The sequence below is a fragment of the Danio rerio genome, chromosome 7 (genome assembly GCF_052040795.2).
Source record: "Danio rerio strain M-AB ecotype USA chromosome 7, GRCz13ab, whole genome shotgun sequence".
Classification (NCBI taxonomy): Eukaryota; Metazoa; Chordata; class Actinopteri; order Cypriniformes; family Danionidae; genus Danio; species Danio rerio.
In genome coordinates this window covers 18217974-18236544 of record NC_141027.1, presented here as the reverse complement: position 1 = coordinate 18236544, position 18571 = coordinate 18217974, and the positions used below count along the sequence as shown (strand labels likewise).

Below are 18571 nucleotides of genomic sequence, written 5' to 3'. Positions count from 1 at the left end.
GCTTAAGGGATCCTTAGGCCCAGGGCTCCCTGCCTTTCGCAGGACGAGGGTAGATTAAGCTCAGGTTGATCTCAAAACTCCCCCGCTGCTGAGGTTAAAATAAACTTCCTGAGAGTAAGACATTGAGAAAAAGATTAAGGCTTATTTTGTTTATGATAAAGAGCATATTTGGACGTTGGGAGGAAACCGAGGAACTCAGGGGAAACCCACACAGAAATGCCAGATGGCTTAGCGAGGACCCGGCGTCATTGGTATTCTTGCTACAAGGCAACAGTGCTAGTCACTGGGCCACCGTGCCGAAGAAGGGGAGGAGGAGGGTTTCTTCCAGATGAAGATAGTTATGGAAAGGAAATAAGGATATATATATATATATATATATATATATATATATATATATATATATATATATGTGTGTGTGTGTGTGTGTGTGTGTGTGTGTGTGTGTAGTGACTTGGGATCCTTTGATTGGAGGATCGTGATTTGCTAATGTGAGCCAGCTGGGTCAATGTGAATGTGCTTTTTTCGAAATTAGTTTAATATTAACAACTTGTATTGTATTTACAACTTCTTAATAAAGTAAACTTCTGTACTGTTGACTCAAAATAATTAGTTGTATTAACTTCTTATTAGTATTCACATTACTAGAAAAATATTAGGAAACCGATTGCCTTAAAATTATCAAGTAAGCTGAACTAAAACATTCAAGTAAAGACAAAAACCAATACCTAAGCTTCTAAAACATTTTTATTGTCTAAATATTGTATAGTGTACACTGTAAAACCAAGTTAATGAGCAGAACTCAAAAAATATATGTAAATAGTTTAGCTTCACATTCATAAACTATGCATCAATGATATTATATACACTGTAAAAAAATACTGGTTGCCTTAAGTTTTTAAGCTGAATCAAATTAACCTCATGAGTCATTATAACTTTTATTATAATAAACTGACTTTAAACAGCTTGTGTAACTTACAAAATTAAGTTAGAGCATGATTAACTTAGTTTAATAAGTTACAATTAACTAAACAGTTAACATGTTGTCATAACAATTTTTTTTACAGTGTAGTAATATATTACAATAGAAAAAGTTTTAAAAGCAGGGTTATATATTAAAAATATTGACTGGAAGTCACTTTGCAGACATTTTAAACAATATCTAACAGTTATTGTAAACTGAAAAGGGTTAACATGGTGTGTGTGTTGTTGGTCATTATTGCAAAATGAACCCCTGACACTATCGGTCTGCACAATCTCAAAGGAGTTTTGCAATAATGACACTGTGAATATACAATAAAAACATGTTTGCCTAAAATGTGTTTATATTTATGTCGGAAAAATTATATAATGTCACAGAATCATTTGAAACATTAGTTTACACAAACTTTATGGTAATAGTTGACTCAATTTTACTCACCATTTGTTCTGAAAAATGTTAATTTTTTAAATTTACAAATCATGTTGGATACTATAAGCCATTTACATCCATAGTGGAAAAGGAATGCTATGGAGGTCTATAGCTATCTGTTTTCAGCTCTTTTTTAAAAAAAAAATAAAAATCTTATTTTCTGTTTATGAGAAAGAAAGAAACTCAAATATGTTTGGTACAAGATGAGGGTCAGAGAATAGAACTGACAAGAGAATTTTCTTTTGTTTCTATCTCTTAAAGGGGTATCACTTAAGTTAAGTTATAGGCTTTTATTTAAGTTATCAACTTTTGAGAGCTGTTTGGAAAGAACTGTGTGAAGGTATTGTGTGTCCACAGTCATATGGGGTGATAGAAAGTAGAAACACAATAAGTCACTTTTTTTATTTCCTGACATTAAAATAGGATCCAAATCCCATCAGTCCTGAGGCCCACGTGACATAGGAGTGCGGTTTCCCCGCCCACTAAATTGATTGACAGACTATTAACATGTCACCATAGTAACACGTAAAATCTTATCCACATGGCAGGACGTGCGCAAAGCAACTGTGGCCCCATTTACACTAATGTGTTTTAGTTTGAAAAGCTTTTTTTTTTTAACCATAGTTTTGCTATGGTTACGCCATCCATCCACACTACGCCGGAGTATTCGAGCGCCGAAAACAGAGCATTTTGGAAACGCTGAAACGGCCGCTTTCACTCTAAAACGCTGCTGCTCCGTCTCAGTGTGGATGGGGGAAAACAGAGACATCTGAAAACGGAGGCGGGGCTGCGACATTCGACTCTCTGATTGGGGCTTTTCCTCAATATTAAGTAGCCTACACACACAGTTCAGTCCTGCATTCTCTCCTTGTGAGTTCAGACTTTGCAAGTTTGATATGGAGAACACACTCCCGAGGACATGTCCGGTAAACTTCAAAGGGAACAGTGTACTTTATAACCTCATTCACTTCATCCTGGCTACGTTGTTTCACTTTATCTTAATAATAAAATGAAAACATGATATGAGGAACTGCTATTTTCATTTTGATATTAACAACTTAACAGACAGCAGAAATGTTGAGGCGTCATGCTGCATATATGAGCGTCATCTTCACTGCATGCGTATCCATAACAAAACGGAGCCTATAACATTACTGCCTTTTCATTTTGAGTGAAAATACGAAACACACCGTTTTTTTGCTGAATATCAGTGTTAATAATCACGTATAACGTACAATAAGCTTATACATTATAGGAAATAAAGGCAATCAGTCAATATACAAGATTTACATGGTTACATTAATTATTACCTTCTCTTTGCGCTTAGCCAAAACACGTTACCTCAGAACAAGTAATAGATTCAAAAGACCAAACTCGGGAATATGTTGTTAGATAAAGACAGCAAGATGAATTAAATATAACGTTTAACAAATATAGTGAGATTAGATCCAGCGGGAGATCCTTGATGAACTCCCCGAGCACAGCTCTCATTTGGGTAGATATGCTGCAGCGCATGCCAGAGTATGTGTGTGTGTGTGGTCACGTGATGAGTGTTTTCAGTGTGGTGTAGACGGAGAGCTGTTCAGAAACGCTGGGTGAAACGCTAGTGTGGGCGCGAATCGTTTTCATTCTAAAACGCCGTTTTAACACTAAAACGCACTAGTGTAAATGGGTTCTGTGATTGCTGTTTCTGTTTAGCTCTCTGTGATCATCTTATAAGTTTACAATAAAACCGGTGTAATTGTCAGTACAATTCCAAAAGAAGATGCTTCAATCCTGGTTTGTGGACATTATATCAGGTTTATTTTGTAAATTAACATAATGGGTATTCATACAGCAGTGGATATTTATGTGTATCCTTTAGGACTGCTCGATTTTGGGAAAAATCATAATCACATTATTTTGGTCATAATTGTAATCACGATTATTCCAAACGATTATTAGTTGAAGTCAAAATTATTAGCACTCCTGAGAATTTTTAAAAAATAAATATTTCCCAAATGATGTTTAACAGAGCAAGGAATTTTAACAGTATTTCCTCTAATATTTTTCTTCTCTGTCACTTTTATGGTTTCGCTTTCACGTGTCTTTTGATCCTCAACTCGTTTGTTTATTACAAAATGAGGGTTAATATGAATAATCACTAAACACTGCATTTTGACACCTTTTTGAACATTAAAGCGCTCACGTTAATGACTTTAGATGTGTGTGCTCTCTGCTCATCACAATGTGCGAATGAGACCAAGTGCAGACCGCATGCTTCTGACTGTCTGCGCGCCGCACACACATAATCATGCGGTATTTTACGCTTTTAAGAGCAACAAGTGAGGACAACTGGACAGGGGGCGGTAAATAATGGAATAATCGTTTATCTCGATTAATGGTTTTTCATAATCGTTAGAAGCCATAATCAAAATCGGATTTTCGATTAATTGCACAGCCCTAGTATCCTGTCACACTTGCCATGCAAAAACAGTGTGAAACTACACGTGTGTGTGTGTGTGTGTGTGTGTGTGTGTGTGTGCACAAACTTTATAGCGACATTGTGTGTGACTCATCATTGCAGAAAGGCTTAAATTAACTCAACAACAAATATATCAATAACCGTTGGGAAAGTGTACTGTAGTAAGGGAGATCTGGTGACTTCATCACCACAGCCGCATATCAGTACAATTATAAAAGACGACGATTCAATCCCGGTTTGTGGACGTTAATGTGGACTGTATTAAGGGAGATTGGCTTCATTGTTGTCTGTCACTGTGCTGTTTATCTGCATGTGGGCTACATGCATCAGAGCAATACAGAGCGAGCTCAAATTACCCAGATTCAGAAGGCTATAATAAATAACCTGATGTGTGTTTTGAGCTAAAACTTTACAGAAACATTCTGGAGACAAAAATGACATATTCAATCTTGAAAAAGGAGTAAATTAGGTGCCAAATTGCTATTTTTATTACTGTACTTTATTGTGAGAAGAAAGAGCAAAAGCCAACAAGTTGCGCAAGAGAATTTCCTGTTTTGCAAATATATTTGTCCACAGATGTCTGCTATAGACCAATCAGTTTTCCAGAGAGTCATGCAATACAATAACAGAGTGTAAACACTATACATACACAATTGCATATGACTATATTTATGAGAAGCTATCACCTTTATTTACAGTAACTCCCGCAGATAATATGATTGTTGCAAAACTACACTCTGCTCTTTCTACACATTCCCTTAGCAACCTCATGCCAAATGTGTTAAAGCAACAGAAGAACTATTGTCCACAGGCAGAACAACAATGCAGACAGAAAATTTTGCAGCTGTACAAGCATTCAAGATGCGTACTGCACAAAAATGCAGCCCAGACAAAATAAAAACCTTGCTAAACAGCTAATGATCTGCTGAAAAGCAGATATAGATATTGAAGAATTAAGTTTGGCAAGCCTGCACTGGAGTACGGCTCATAAGTTATTCGTGAGATCATTTCCTTGTGCGTGTATATTTAGAAGCCACTTCATCTGGCTCCTGATAGAGACAGATGAGGCAGACTTGCTCTCTGTCTACCCCGCTCACACTCATACGCATGGTCTCGCACGCTGTACTTGCTCACCCCGCTGCAGAGCAGGCAGAGAGGATTGTGGGAATGAGTAGAAAAGGTGACGGCAGATGATACAAGTAAGCAAGGAGGACAGAACATCAGAGCGGAGAGTGGTGATCTGAAAAGTGGAGATGGAGGGAGTACAGCCATCAGAGGTATACCTGCACTATGGGACTCGAGTCTTTTAATAAAGCACTAGAAGCCACTGAATTATTGATACGCTGGCCAATAACGTGTGGAGGACCGTTAGAGACGGTGCTTGTCCTTTTATTACCGCCATGCATTATGCACTACGGTTGTTGTGTCTGGATGGATCGCATAATGGTGCATCTTGTCCTTACATATCCCAGTGTTCCTGTTGATCTCCCATTCCCATATCTCTCTCGCTCCCTCTTTCCTCCCGCAGGTTGTGGGCTGATTAGAAAGTGCGTGGCAGAACAGGCAATCCATCACCCTGCCAAACCTCAGCACACGCACACATGCAATCTCGCGCTAGCAGTGCTTGTTGATCTCCAGTAATCTTCTGTTATCTATGATCGGCTGTTTTGTTAGCACTCTACATGTTTTACAACGCTTCTTACTAGGGTGATATGACAAAAATCACGATAAATGTTTAATATGTACAGCTGAAGTCAGAATTATTAAACCCCCTGAATTATTAGCTCCCCTGTTTATTTTTTTGCCCCAATTTCTGTTTAACGGAGAGCAGATCGTTTCAACACATTTTTAAACATAATAGTTTTAATAAGTCATCTCTAATAACTGATTTATTTTATTTTTGCCATGATGACAGTAAATAACATTTGACTAGATATTTTTCAAGACACTTCTATACAGCTTAAAGTGACATTTAAAGGCTTAACTAGGTTAATTAGGCTAACTAGGCAGGTTAGGGTAGTTAGGCAAGTTATTGTATGATGATGGTTTGTTCTGTAGACTATCGAAAAATATAGCTTAAAGGGGCTAATAATTTTGACCTTAAAATGGTTTTTAATTAAGAAATCAAACAAATAAGACTTTCTTCAGAAGAAAAAATATTATCAGACATACTGTGAAAATGTACTTGCTCTGTTAAACATTGTTTAGGAAATATATATAAAATAATAATTCAAGGTGGGTTTAATTATTTTGATTCCAACTGTATATATTTAATATGTATTTTTCTCTGACCTCTGGCATCAAGAAGCCATTTGCGCCCACAGAACTGCGGCTCACTGGATATTTTCTCTTTTTCGGACCATTCTCTGTAAACCATAAAGATGGTTGTGCGTGAAAATCCCTGTAGATCAGCAGTTTCTGAAATATTCAGACCGTCTGGCACCAACAGCCATGCCATGTTCAAAGTCACTTAAATTACCTTTCTTCCCCATTCTGATGCTCGGTTTGAACTGCAGCAGATCGTCTTGATCATGTCTACATGCCTAAATGCATTGAGTTGCTGCCATGTGATTGGCTGATTAGAAATTTGCGTTAATGAGCAGTTGGACAGGTGTACCTAATAAAGTGGCCGGTGAGTGTATAGTTTATGAATAAACACAGTACACACACATATTTTTTCAAAACAAACTTTTATTCTGGATGCGATTAATTGCGATTAATTTTTGCCCGGTACTAATAAAATATAACACCTTTCAAAAACATAATTTACAGGTTTGACATAAAAAACAAAATAAAAAAAAATTGGCTACATAAAATGCTAAATTGTCTTTTCTAGATTGCAACTTTCTCATAAGGCTGTTATTCATGTTTTTGTCTGCATCCTCGTAATAGCGTGCAATATTGTGATCTATTAAATATTATAAATATAAGTAATACTGTAAAATATTGTTATTCATTCATTCATTCATTTTCTTTTTGCCTAAGTCCCTTTATTAATCTGGGGTCGCCACAGAGTAATGAACCGCCAACTTATCCAGCATTTGTTCTGCACAGCAGATGCCCTTCCCGCTGCAACCCATCAATGGTTAGCACCCATACACACTTGTTCACACACATACACTACGGCCAATTTAGCTTACCCAATTCACCTGTACCACATGTTTTTGGACTTGTGAGAGAAACTGGTGGACGCGGAGGAAACCCAAGCCAACACGGGTAGAACATGCAAACTCCACACAGTTATGTCAACTGACCCAGCCGAGGCTCGAACCAGCGACCTTCATGCTGTGATGCAATTGTGCTACCCACTACGCCTCCGTGCTGCCCCAAATATTGTTATAATTATAAATAATAAGTATTACTGTAAACAATCTAACTTCAATCTAACAAAGACAAGCGTTTATTTTGTCTAAATGATATACTGTATTGTCATATTGCACAGCTATACTACATGCCCTTCTCCATCCTGCTGGTCCTCCTTACTCTCTGTCTTTCTCTCCCCCCCTCTCCATCACCTGCACCACCATGCTATTTCTATTTTTGTCCTCTCTCATTTTCCCTCCCTCTCTCTTTTACTCACCCCCTCATCCTCCAGTCCACCTCTCACCATTGCACACCCACAGCCATGCAGTGCTATAATAGTGCAGCTATTGGCTCATCTGTGCTGTCCGTCAGCCCTGAACCAGTGAGCGTCCTGGGAAGGCGAGGGTTTGCACTCATCTCAGATTAATTTGCTGCATAAGGGAGCCTGTAAGAAGGAAATGGACATACAACCAGTTGCTGTTGATGGTTTTGCATGCAAAGGTTTTATATATTTTATTTTGAAATGCGTTTTTGTTTAGTTAAGAAGTATACATATAATTAACTCAAAAGTGTATATTTATGTACACACATCTTGCAGGATTGTGCAGTTATTTCGATAGAACAAAGCAAGATACATCTTTAGTTTTAACATTATTTGTTGTTCAGGCATTCGTTTTTAAAGAGCTTGAGCCGGGGACACCTTGTTGAGGGGACTCGGGATGACCCATTCTGTTATTTCTATATAGAGGTAGACAAAATATAAAAATATAAACAATAAAATAGTCGTAAATATTCAAACCATAGCTTTTAGTTTTAAATGTGGCATGGTAAGGTATAAAGCAGTGTTTTCATTATCATTCATTCATTTTCTTTTCGGCTTAGTCCCTTTATTAATCCGGGGTCACCACAGCGGAATGAACCACCAACTTATCCAGCATGTTTTTACACAGCGGATGCCCTTCCAGCCGCAACCCATTCACACACATACACACACATTAGCTTACCCAATTCACCTGTACCACATGTTTTTGGGCTTGTGGGGGAAACCAGTGCACCTGGAGGAAACCAACGCGAATGCGGGGAGAACATGCAAACTCCACACAGAAATGCCAACTGACCCATCCGAGGCTCAAACCAGCAACCTTCTTGCTGTGAGGCGACAGCACTACCTACTGCGCCATCGCATCGCTCGCCAGGGCAACCAATTGAAGTAAATTTAAAGCTGAGATATTAAAATTATCAAAACTTAAAATAAAGTTAAACAAATTTACAATAAAAGTAATTTCAGTTTTTTTGTTATTTACATTTTCAGTAAATAACAAAAAGGACACATTTAGATGGATGGATGGAAGGATGGATGGATAGATGGACAGATGAAAGGATAGACGAACGGACAGACAGACGGAAGGATGGATGGATAGATAGACTAACGGACAGATAACCGGACATATGGATGGCTATATGGATGGATGAAAAGATAGATAGACAAATGGACAGATGGATGTATGGACAGATGGATGGATGAATAGACGGACGGATGGATGGATAAATGGATGGATGGATAGATAGAAGGATATATAGACAGATGTATGGATGGATGGATGTATGTATGGATGGATGTATGGATGGATGGATGGATGGATGGATGGATGGATGGATGGATGGATGGATGGATGGATGGATGGATGGACAGATGGATACATAGACAAACGAAAAGGCAGATGGATGGAAGAATAGATAACATTAACATTTTCAGTAAATAACAAAAAGGACACATTGGGATGGATAGATGGAAGGATGGATGGATGGACAGATGAAAGGATAGACGAATGGACAGACAGACGGAAGGATGGATGGATAGATAGACAAACAGACAGATGAATGGACATATGGATGGCTATATGGATGGATGAAAGGATAGATAGACAAATGGACAGATGGAAGGATTGACAGATGGATGGATGAATAGACGGACAGATGGATGGATGGATGGATAGAAGGATATATAGACAGGTGTATGGATGGATGTATGGATGGATGGAAGGACGGTTGGATAGATGGATGGATGGATGGATGGACAGATGGATACATAGACAAACGAAAAGACAGACAGATGGATGGAAGGATAGATCGACAAAAGGACAGACAGATTGATGGATGGATGCATAGAAAGACAAATGGACAGATGGATGGATGGATGGATGAATGAATTTATAGTCAAACAGTCAGGCAGATGGATGGATGAATGGAAGGAAATAATACACAAATGGACAGACAGATGGATGGATGGATGGATAGATAGACAAACAGAGAAACAGACGGATAGATGGATGGAAGGATAGATAGATAAATAAACAAACGGATGAATGGTTGAACAAATGGATGGATAAATAGATAGACAAATGGAGGGACAGATGGATGGATGGAAGGATATATAACAAAACGGACAGATGGATGGATAGACAGATAGATAAGACTGTTAGAGAAACAACAGATATACAGACATACAGACAGACATCAGACAGACAGACAGACAGATAGCGCCCAAACAACACGCATTAAGTTCTCAAAGTAATAAGCACAGCAGTTTATCTGACGTTCAGTATTGAACCTTTGAAATGCCACTGCTGTGACTGTGTTTCCATTAAGTCTGTATGAAAAACAACAATGAAGTCCTTTGCACCAGAGCACTTGACTGTGTGTTTGCAGAGAGGTTGTTACTCTCCCGGGATTGGTTAAATCTCCTGTTCCCGACAGGTTGTCAATTGATGGTCGGCCGTTTGTTGAGGTCAAAACACTGCAGAGACGGCCACATAATCTCAGGCTGCTCTCACAGGATCAGCTGGTACATAAACACATAACGGCTGATCCATGATACGCTGCTTATTGTTTGCTACAGGTAAGAGGAAGGGTTGAGAAGCAGATAAGAATCATACTGTTTTTCCATTTCCTCTTGCTCTGAAGACCTTATTATTAGATCTAGTTTTCATGTCACTGTGAAAAAAAACAAAAAAAAAACAAGCACCAATATAGACATACTGTATGCTGATATTTAATATTATATATTATAATTCAATATATGATGATTAATGAACATGCACATTATAATATTATGGGTACTTTAAAATACTGTAAATAATTATTTATTATTTATAAATTATTTATTATTTATTGCTTTTTAAGAATGTTCACATTAGGGCTGCATGTTTGTCACCAGCGATCTATTCCATACAGATTGCTGGAGGACTACAATTCCGTCCCCATATGAACTACAACTCCCTTCAGGCACCACAGACACACACCTGTTATGATTCTCCTTTGGTTATTCACACACAGCTGGGAGCTGCTCAAATACTGTTTACGTGGACCATATATATGGATAAATAGGATAGAATGGAAAAGATAAATAGACAAACGAACTGACTGATGGTTGGATAGAAGGATGAATAAATGGATGGATACACCAATAGATGGATGGATAGATAAACAAACAGACGGACAGATGGATGAAGCTATACATAGGTGAATGGAATGATATATAGACAAATGGACAGACGAATGCATGGATGGATGGGTGGATGGATGGATGGATCGACGATTGGACTGATAGATGGATGGACAGACGGATGGATGGATAGATAGACAAATGGAGAGACAGATGGATGGATTAATGGATGGATGGATGGACAGATGGATGGATGGATAGATAGAAAAATGGATGGAAGGATATATACACAAATGGACAGATGGATGATGTATGGATAGATGGATGGATGGACGGATGGATGGATAGATGTATTTGTAGACAAACGAAAAGACAGATGGATGGAAGCATTGATAGATAAACGGATATAGACAAATGACAGATGGATAGATGGATGGATCCATGGATACAAATCAAGCAGTGCAAAAAAAGAAATAGCAATTTAATGATTCACGTTTGTGGCCCTGATTTGACAAGGGGGCGGAGTCAAGGGAGCTTGAGCCTGCCATAAATGCCCAAGTTCCCTTGACTCCGCCCCCGCACAGAAACATGAAGTGCAAAGTGAGAAACAGCATCGCAAACTTACGGTTGACTAAAAGGCAAATCAAAATGATAATTGCAATTGACTGGACGTGTTTTTTTAAAGACAATACTATAAAAATGTTCTGCAAATATATGTATAGTCTTGGGTGCCGCAGTAGGTAGTGCTGTCACCTCACAGAAAGAAGGTAGCTGGTTCAAGCCTTGGTTGGGTCAGTTTGTGTTTCTGTGTGGAGTTTGCATGTTCTCCCTGTGTTCCCGTAGGTTTCCTCCGGGTGCTCTGGTTTCCCCCTCAGTCCAAAGACATGTGGTAAAGGTGAATTGGGTAGGCAAAATTTTCCGTAGTGTATGATTGTGAAAGAGTGTGTGTGGATGTTTCCTAGAGATGGGTTGCAGCTGGAAGGGCATCCACTGCATAAAACATATGCTAGTTGGAAGTTCATTCCACTTTGGCAACCCCAGATTAATAAAGGAACTAAGCTGAAAAGAAAAGTGTAGTTGTAGTGTAGTTGTTGTTTTTTTAATTGCAAATATATATATATATATATATATATATATATATATATATATATATATATATATATATATATATATATATATATATATATATAATTTTTTTTTTTTTTCATTGCTTGATTTTTAATTGCACTTCTTGTTTTGTTGGTTGGGAAACACTGGCCTACTGTACTTTATAATCTCTTTGCAATTTAATTCAGTTGCTTACGATAAATAAATAAAAGCACAGCGTGTTTTAGGTTATTATACCTGTTAAAGTAACCTTATGCTGCGTTCAGAATACACAATTTTCTAAGTAGTTGCATCACAGATGTTTTCACACTGCATGATTATCTAGCGTTTTGTCGCTGCTGTGTAGTATATCTTTTGTAACCAACTACATAATAAGAAAGAAGCCTTTAGTGTGGGAGAAAATGTTTTTATTTTGCTCACCTGGGGCCTCATGTACGAAGACTTGCGTGGAAATCTTACTAAAACATTGCGTACGCACAAAGCTGTAAATGTGCGTACGCAGAAAAAAATTCAGATGTATGAAACACTGCGTACGCCGAATCTCACGCATATTCTTTTGTACATCCGAATGAACGTGAAACTGAGCGCAACATGCATGAGCACAAAACCCCTCCCTGCCTCCTCACCCATATGAATATGCTAATGACTATGCTAATGGCAAAACCCAACGAAAAAGCCATGGCAAAAGCAAGCAAAAAGAGAAACTTTGAACAGAATGTGAATTGGAGGTGCTCCTTTCGGAGGTAGACCGGAGAAAATCGGTGTTATTTGCAAGTTTGTTCTCCGGAATTAACAACAAAAGGAAAAAAATAGAGTGGGAGAGTTTAGCTGATGCGGTTAACACAGTTGGGTCTGAACATCGCACTGAGTGCATTAAAAAAATAAATAGTCTGGTTTATATCTGTAAAATGTTGCAACACTTTTAACAGTGTCAGTGGCGCGCTCGTAAGACGCATACGGTCATGTTTTGACACGTTCGAGCATGAACTCGGTTCGAATCCAGCGTCTGATGAACTCTTTCTTCTTTTTTTTCCCCGCTACATATCAGATTTTGCCAACTATTTATCACGAGAAAGACAAGTAGGAATCATTAATAAGTTTGTGCATCATATTTTATTTGCACATTTATTGAATAGAAATGTTTCTGATTCACGAATGCAAATTCATCTTCAGATAGTGTCTTTATAGCAATGTGCGTGCAGTAGATAGCTCAGATTACATTGGGAAAACAGGCGACCGCTGCAAATTGTGCTTTAATGTTTAGCTGCTCAACTGTATGGTATGGAAACCTTATTTACCTGCTAGATGAACCCGTCTCATACAGCTGCCATTGCAAGGCTCAGACATTTTGTAGAGAGGAATTTAACACAACTGCCTCTAGGAGTCGCCAATGGAAATAAAACAGACACGCACAAAAAATGTGTGTACGCCTGCCAAAAAGCTGCCGTGAAGCTGCGCACATTCCCACGTTCAGTTCATTGTTAGTAAATCCAAACGTGAGCGATTCTGAGCGTGAAACCTGGCGTACGCAAAGTTTTTGTGCGTACGCAACGTTGATACATGAGGCCCCTGGGTTTTAAAAGGAATTAGCAATTTCTCCTTAACTTTTTTTCTTTTTCAACCTGGTTGGGGTATTGCTCAGATGACACGTCAAACACACTAGTTTTATCTTCATTTTTTGGGTCCAAATAGACTGAAAAGACGCAATTTTGATATCTCCCCCGACCTCCCGCTAGCCTGCAGATCTCTCATTGGCTGTAGGTAATCGCCAATGTTATTTTCAATAAGAACACATTTCACGTGACATTTTAAAATCGGCAACAGCTCCAGATATTTAGCATGCCAAATATCTCACGGTTATCTGCGACTCATCGGCGATTCTCTCAGATCGCGTTTTTGATAGTTCACACTATGTGATTGTTACTCAAGTGAACGAACATTGATTTTTGCTTGTGATTTTGGACATTTGTCAGCAAGTCATTTATTAATTGCAGCTTAGTTCTATATTGTGATAGTACTGTAAATTGTAGTAAAAGCAATTAATTGCAACAAGTAAATTTGATGTTGTCATAAGCCTACCCCAATATCAGTCTGACATTTCCCCTTCTCTTTTAGCTGTGAGTGGCTCTCGTGGATATGGTTTTGGAAGGGAGCTCAGAAGCTCTTTGCCCTCCTCCGTCCCTGGAGCTGCGCCCATCATGCAACAAGAACCAGTCGTCTCCTCCTCTGGGCTCTGGATCTCAGTCCCATGATGCTCTCTGCCCTGAGGACAAGGAGCCCATCAAGTACGGGGAGCTGATTGTACTGGGGTAAGAGAACGTCCACAGCAGGCCTGAGGGAGGAACATTCACATTAAAAGGATGACATTAAGGTTACTCTGTCTACATTTTCTATAAGAAAACTATTTTCCTAGTTTAGATTAGCTCTTTTTTTTAGAGAACTTGGCTGAACAAAAGGTTGTTTTTGTATTTTTTGTGATTTTGGAAAGAAAACTCTTGTGCTCATTAAGGCTGCATTTATTTGATTACAAATATGGCAAATATAAAAATAAATAAATGAAAATTGAGTGCGTCAAGTCCCAAAAAACAATTGAGATAAATAGTATGTGTGAACTTTGTATACAGAAACAGTTTGGGGATATTTCTGTGCGATCACGCGGAGAAAAACGTTTATGTCCACTAAGAAGAATAGAGATGCTGCTTGCTGTCAAGTCCGCTTCGAACATTAAAAGGCAAATATTTCCTTTACTGTAAGAAGATCTATATATTGTACAGTGTATCCATAAAGTAGTCATAGCGCTTCCACGTTTTTTTATGTTACGGCCTTATTCCACAATGGATTAAATTCATTTACTTCCTCACAATTCTACACACAATAATCCATAATGACAATGTGAAAAAAGAGTTTTTGAAATTGTTGCAAATTTATTCAAAATAAAAAATCTGAAAAATCACATGTACATCAGTATTCACAGCCTTTGCCGTGAAGTTCTAAATTGAGCTCAGGTACATTCTGTTTCCACTGATAATTCTTGAGAGGTTTTAGCAGCTTAACTGGAGTTCACCTGTGGTAAATTCAGTTGATTTAACATGATTTGAAAAGGCATACACCTGTCTATATAGGGTCCCATGGTTGCATGTCAAAGCACAAACCAAGCATGAAGACAAAGGAATTGTCTGTAGACCTCCGAGACTGGATTGTCTTGAGGCTCAAGGCTGGGGAAGGTTGCAGAAAAGTTTCTGCTTCTTTGAAAGTTCCAATGAGCACAGTGGCCTCCATCATGCATAAGTGGAAGATGTTTGGAACCACCAGGACTAAGCATGGGCTGGTATTAGATTCTGACAGTATGATAACCTTGGATAAAAATATCACGGATTCACGGTTTTACAGTTTTGAGATTACTGTTCTAAAATATATTCTTTTTTTAATGTCTGGGTTAAAAACTAAAACTTTTTTTCCCTTTTAACACATTATATTTATTTATTATAAATATATTTTTAAATATAAAAATAATTACATATATTTATTATATAATATATACAATATTTTGGAGCAGTAAACATGTCATGCTGAATAATGAAAATAATCGTTGACTTCTGCTGTTTTCATTTGTTTCAACAACACTGCTTTCTTTATTATTTAAAATGTCTTCTTTGAATATCTTTGCTGCTGGAGATACTGTTGTCCTAAAACAAAAAAATAAATTGCTTAAAAATCGTACACATACCTTAGGAACAGTATAGCAGAAAATTTGAGTTTTAAAACCTTGACTTTTCCAAATCGCGGTAGACCTTGAAAACGGTTATCATCCCACACCTAACCATGATTCTTCCTAGAGCTGGCCAGCCATCTAAGCTGAGTGATCAGAAGAGAAGGGCCTTAACCAGGGCCTTCGTCATTACCAATATATACAGAACATTTCACAATATACATGTTAAACTAACAAAAATATATGGATTTAAACAGATCTTATGCCTCTTCAGGTTGGTGCTGAATAAATCTGTAATCTGTCTTTCCCAAATTGTATGTTATTACAAACTGTAAATGAATAAGATGCAAAAAGAGCAGGCTTGAATTGCTCTCACAAGAGAAATTTGAGATCTCAAAAAGCGTACACAGCGGCTTCTGGAGGATTCGCGAAAACCAAAACTGCAAAAAACATAGGCGGAGCGCTGCGAGGTGAAGGAGGAGTGGACGTGGCCGGCAGACCAGGGGAAAAAGAGGGGAGCGAACAACTGTTGTCAGTCGGCTAACAAAATGAGACACAAACCATGAGGAGACCCATGGTTTTAGAGAATACAAAGTTTACATACAAAGAAATAAACTGTAATTTTAATGCCCTGCTACATGTTATTCGTGATTTCATATACACAATTTATATCATTATAAAATAATCATGTTTATATGAACACTATAAATGAGGACTTCTCTCCTCCTCAGAATGCAGACACAGTGGATGACAGTACAGCCGTTCTTTTGCCTTGTCTATTCCAACCATTACCCCGTCAGTAACCAGGAGGATTTTAAGCATGCGCTAACACAGCAGCTAGGATGTGTCTGAATGGTAACAAACTCAACTGATAAAAGACAAAATCTGCCCTTGCCTTTAGAAAGCACATGTTCTCATGAATAATTAAGAAGTAAGGTCTTCTCATAGCATAAGAAAACTTCACTATGAATAATAGAGCTGCACGATGCTGGCTAAAATGAGAATCGCAATTTTTTTGCTTTAAATAAAGAACACAATTCTTTCACGATTCTGTAGATTATTGTTTTTTCTCAAACATAAGGTAAAACAAGAATATTAATATTATATGTAGGTCTACTGGTTACTATAAATAATTATATTCATTATAGACCACATATATCAACATTATTAGACCCTTTAATTCACTAGTAAAATCAACATTATATAGGCAAGAGTAGTTATCCTGACACTGTAAACATTTATTTTCATGCACAACTCTGTGTTCGCTATGAAAGAAAAAACTTGACGCAATCATAACTCTTAAATGCGATATGATTATTTAAATGACATAAACGCTTTCGGTTTCATTTTCAGTGCTAAGTGCAGTTCATACTTCGCTCACGCCTCTCAAATGATAACTCTGTGCCACAAACTGAATATTATTAACAACCTTATTACATGTTACTCACAGCATAAGCAGGTTCTGTTCACTAAAGTAGACGCACGCGCGTCTATCATTAAGGAGGGCTCGCGCTCGCACAGTCAGCAGCTCATGTCACGTGTGATTTCCTGGCCGCAAATACATTATTATATGAAGACAAAAATGACATTTTTGGTTGAATTATACCTTATAAATACAGTATGTGACTCTTTTAACACCATTTGGAGGTTTCCATGTCGCTGAGCAATGTGTGTGAAACAATGAAAAAACTTGTGCAGCCGCCTTTGCTTTTCTCCTGAACTTGAAAATATGATTGGCAGAATCGTAGAAATGTTGGATTAAGATCGTCTAAGGCAGTGGTCACCAAACTTGTTCCTGGAGGGCCGGTGTCCTGCAGATTTTAGCTCCAACCCTAATCAAACACACCTGAACAAGCTAATCAAGGTCTTACTAGGTATACTTGACACATCCAGGCAGGTGTGTTGAGGCAAGTTGGAGCTAAACCCTGCAGGGACACCGGCCCTCTTTTTTTGATTAATTGTGCAGCTCTAATGAATAATAATAAGAAATTCCAGGGTGTCACTAGGAAATGTTTTGGCCAATCAAATGCTGCTATGTGCATGTAAATTAATGATCGCATGTGGATCGTCAGTGTCTGTGTTTTGTTTTGATTGGCTTGTTTGTCACCGAGATTTTACACTCACAGGATTTACATAGGAAACAATGGTGTTTGAGAGATGTCGCCTCACAGCCAGAAGGTCACTGGTTCGAGCCTCGGCCGGGTCAGTTGGCATTTCTGTGTGGCGTTTTCATGTTCTACCCTGTATTTCCTCTGGGTTTTCCTACAAGTTCAAAGCCATGCGCTATAGGTGAATTGGGTAAGCTAAATTGTCTGTAGTGTATGTGTGTATGCCCTGGTTCTCCAGGTTGGGGGTTGAGCATTGGGCTAACGACCCAGCTTATAAAAATGAGATGTTACGAAACAACAAACATGGTGCGGCTAAATATCAACTTCGATATAAACGGCCCTGGGAGTGAGTATGTCCAGCTACATCCTATTTTTTTTATTTTATGACACTTTTAAAATATACATTGTCAGTAGAGTGAGCCACAACCTCTAAACATGATTATAAATGGATTACTAACCCTGGAATTTGTATTCATTATTACACCACGATCATGCCAAGCCAGTTAACACTGCAAATTTGATGAAATGAAAAAAAAAAGGAATAAAAAAAATTTAAATCTTTAATATAATTCCAACATTTTTTGCTATTATATATTCTTTTTAGCCATTAGTATTCTTTATTTCAGAGTAAAGCAATCGTAAAATTATCCTAAAAGAGATGTTGCAGATTATTAAGCATTTAATGCTTCCGATATAGAAAGGTTTGACATCAGAAACACCAAGTTTATCTTTGTTCAGGTCTCACTGTACTCGCACACACACTGGAACTGTAAGATACAGTCTCCGATTTGTGAAATCCATTTATCTAAATTACAGCTCTTCCACTCTGCCAGCGTTTTGCTGAATGCGGGAGTTCAGAGGGAGTTCAAGGGTAAAATTACCCTCAAATAAATATGACTTCAATTAACATCTTTTGGTGCGGATGAATGAACGCCACGTCATTCGGGCCAGTTGGCTCCTCTCGTGTACCTGTGGCTGGTTTTCCTGACTTATCTTTAGATTTCAGCTGCGGATGCAAAACACTTCA

General features: G+C 38.0%; 1 protein-coding gene across 3 annotated transcripts in view; it reads left to right on the top strand.

Moving 5' to 3' along the window:
• peli3 (pellino E3 ubiquitin protein ligase family member 3) overlaps positions 1-18571 on the top strand; it is a 179692-nt gene that overhangs the window by 141222 nt on the left and 19899 nt on the right. The window contains exon 2 of one of the 3 annotated variants that reach the window (XM_087260740.1): positions 13843-14036. The exons of 1 other annotated variant lie outside the window; for it this stretch is intronic. In XM_087260740.1, coding sequence (XP_087116866.1) covers positions 13864-14036 — 173 coding nt within the window. In that variant the 5' untranslated portion in view covers positions 13843-13863. Of the gene's footprint in view, positions 1-13842; positions 14099-18571 lie in introns of all 3 variants that reach the window. One more of the 3 variants, XM_087260741.1, reaches the window with a different exon arrangement.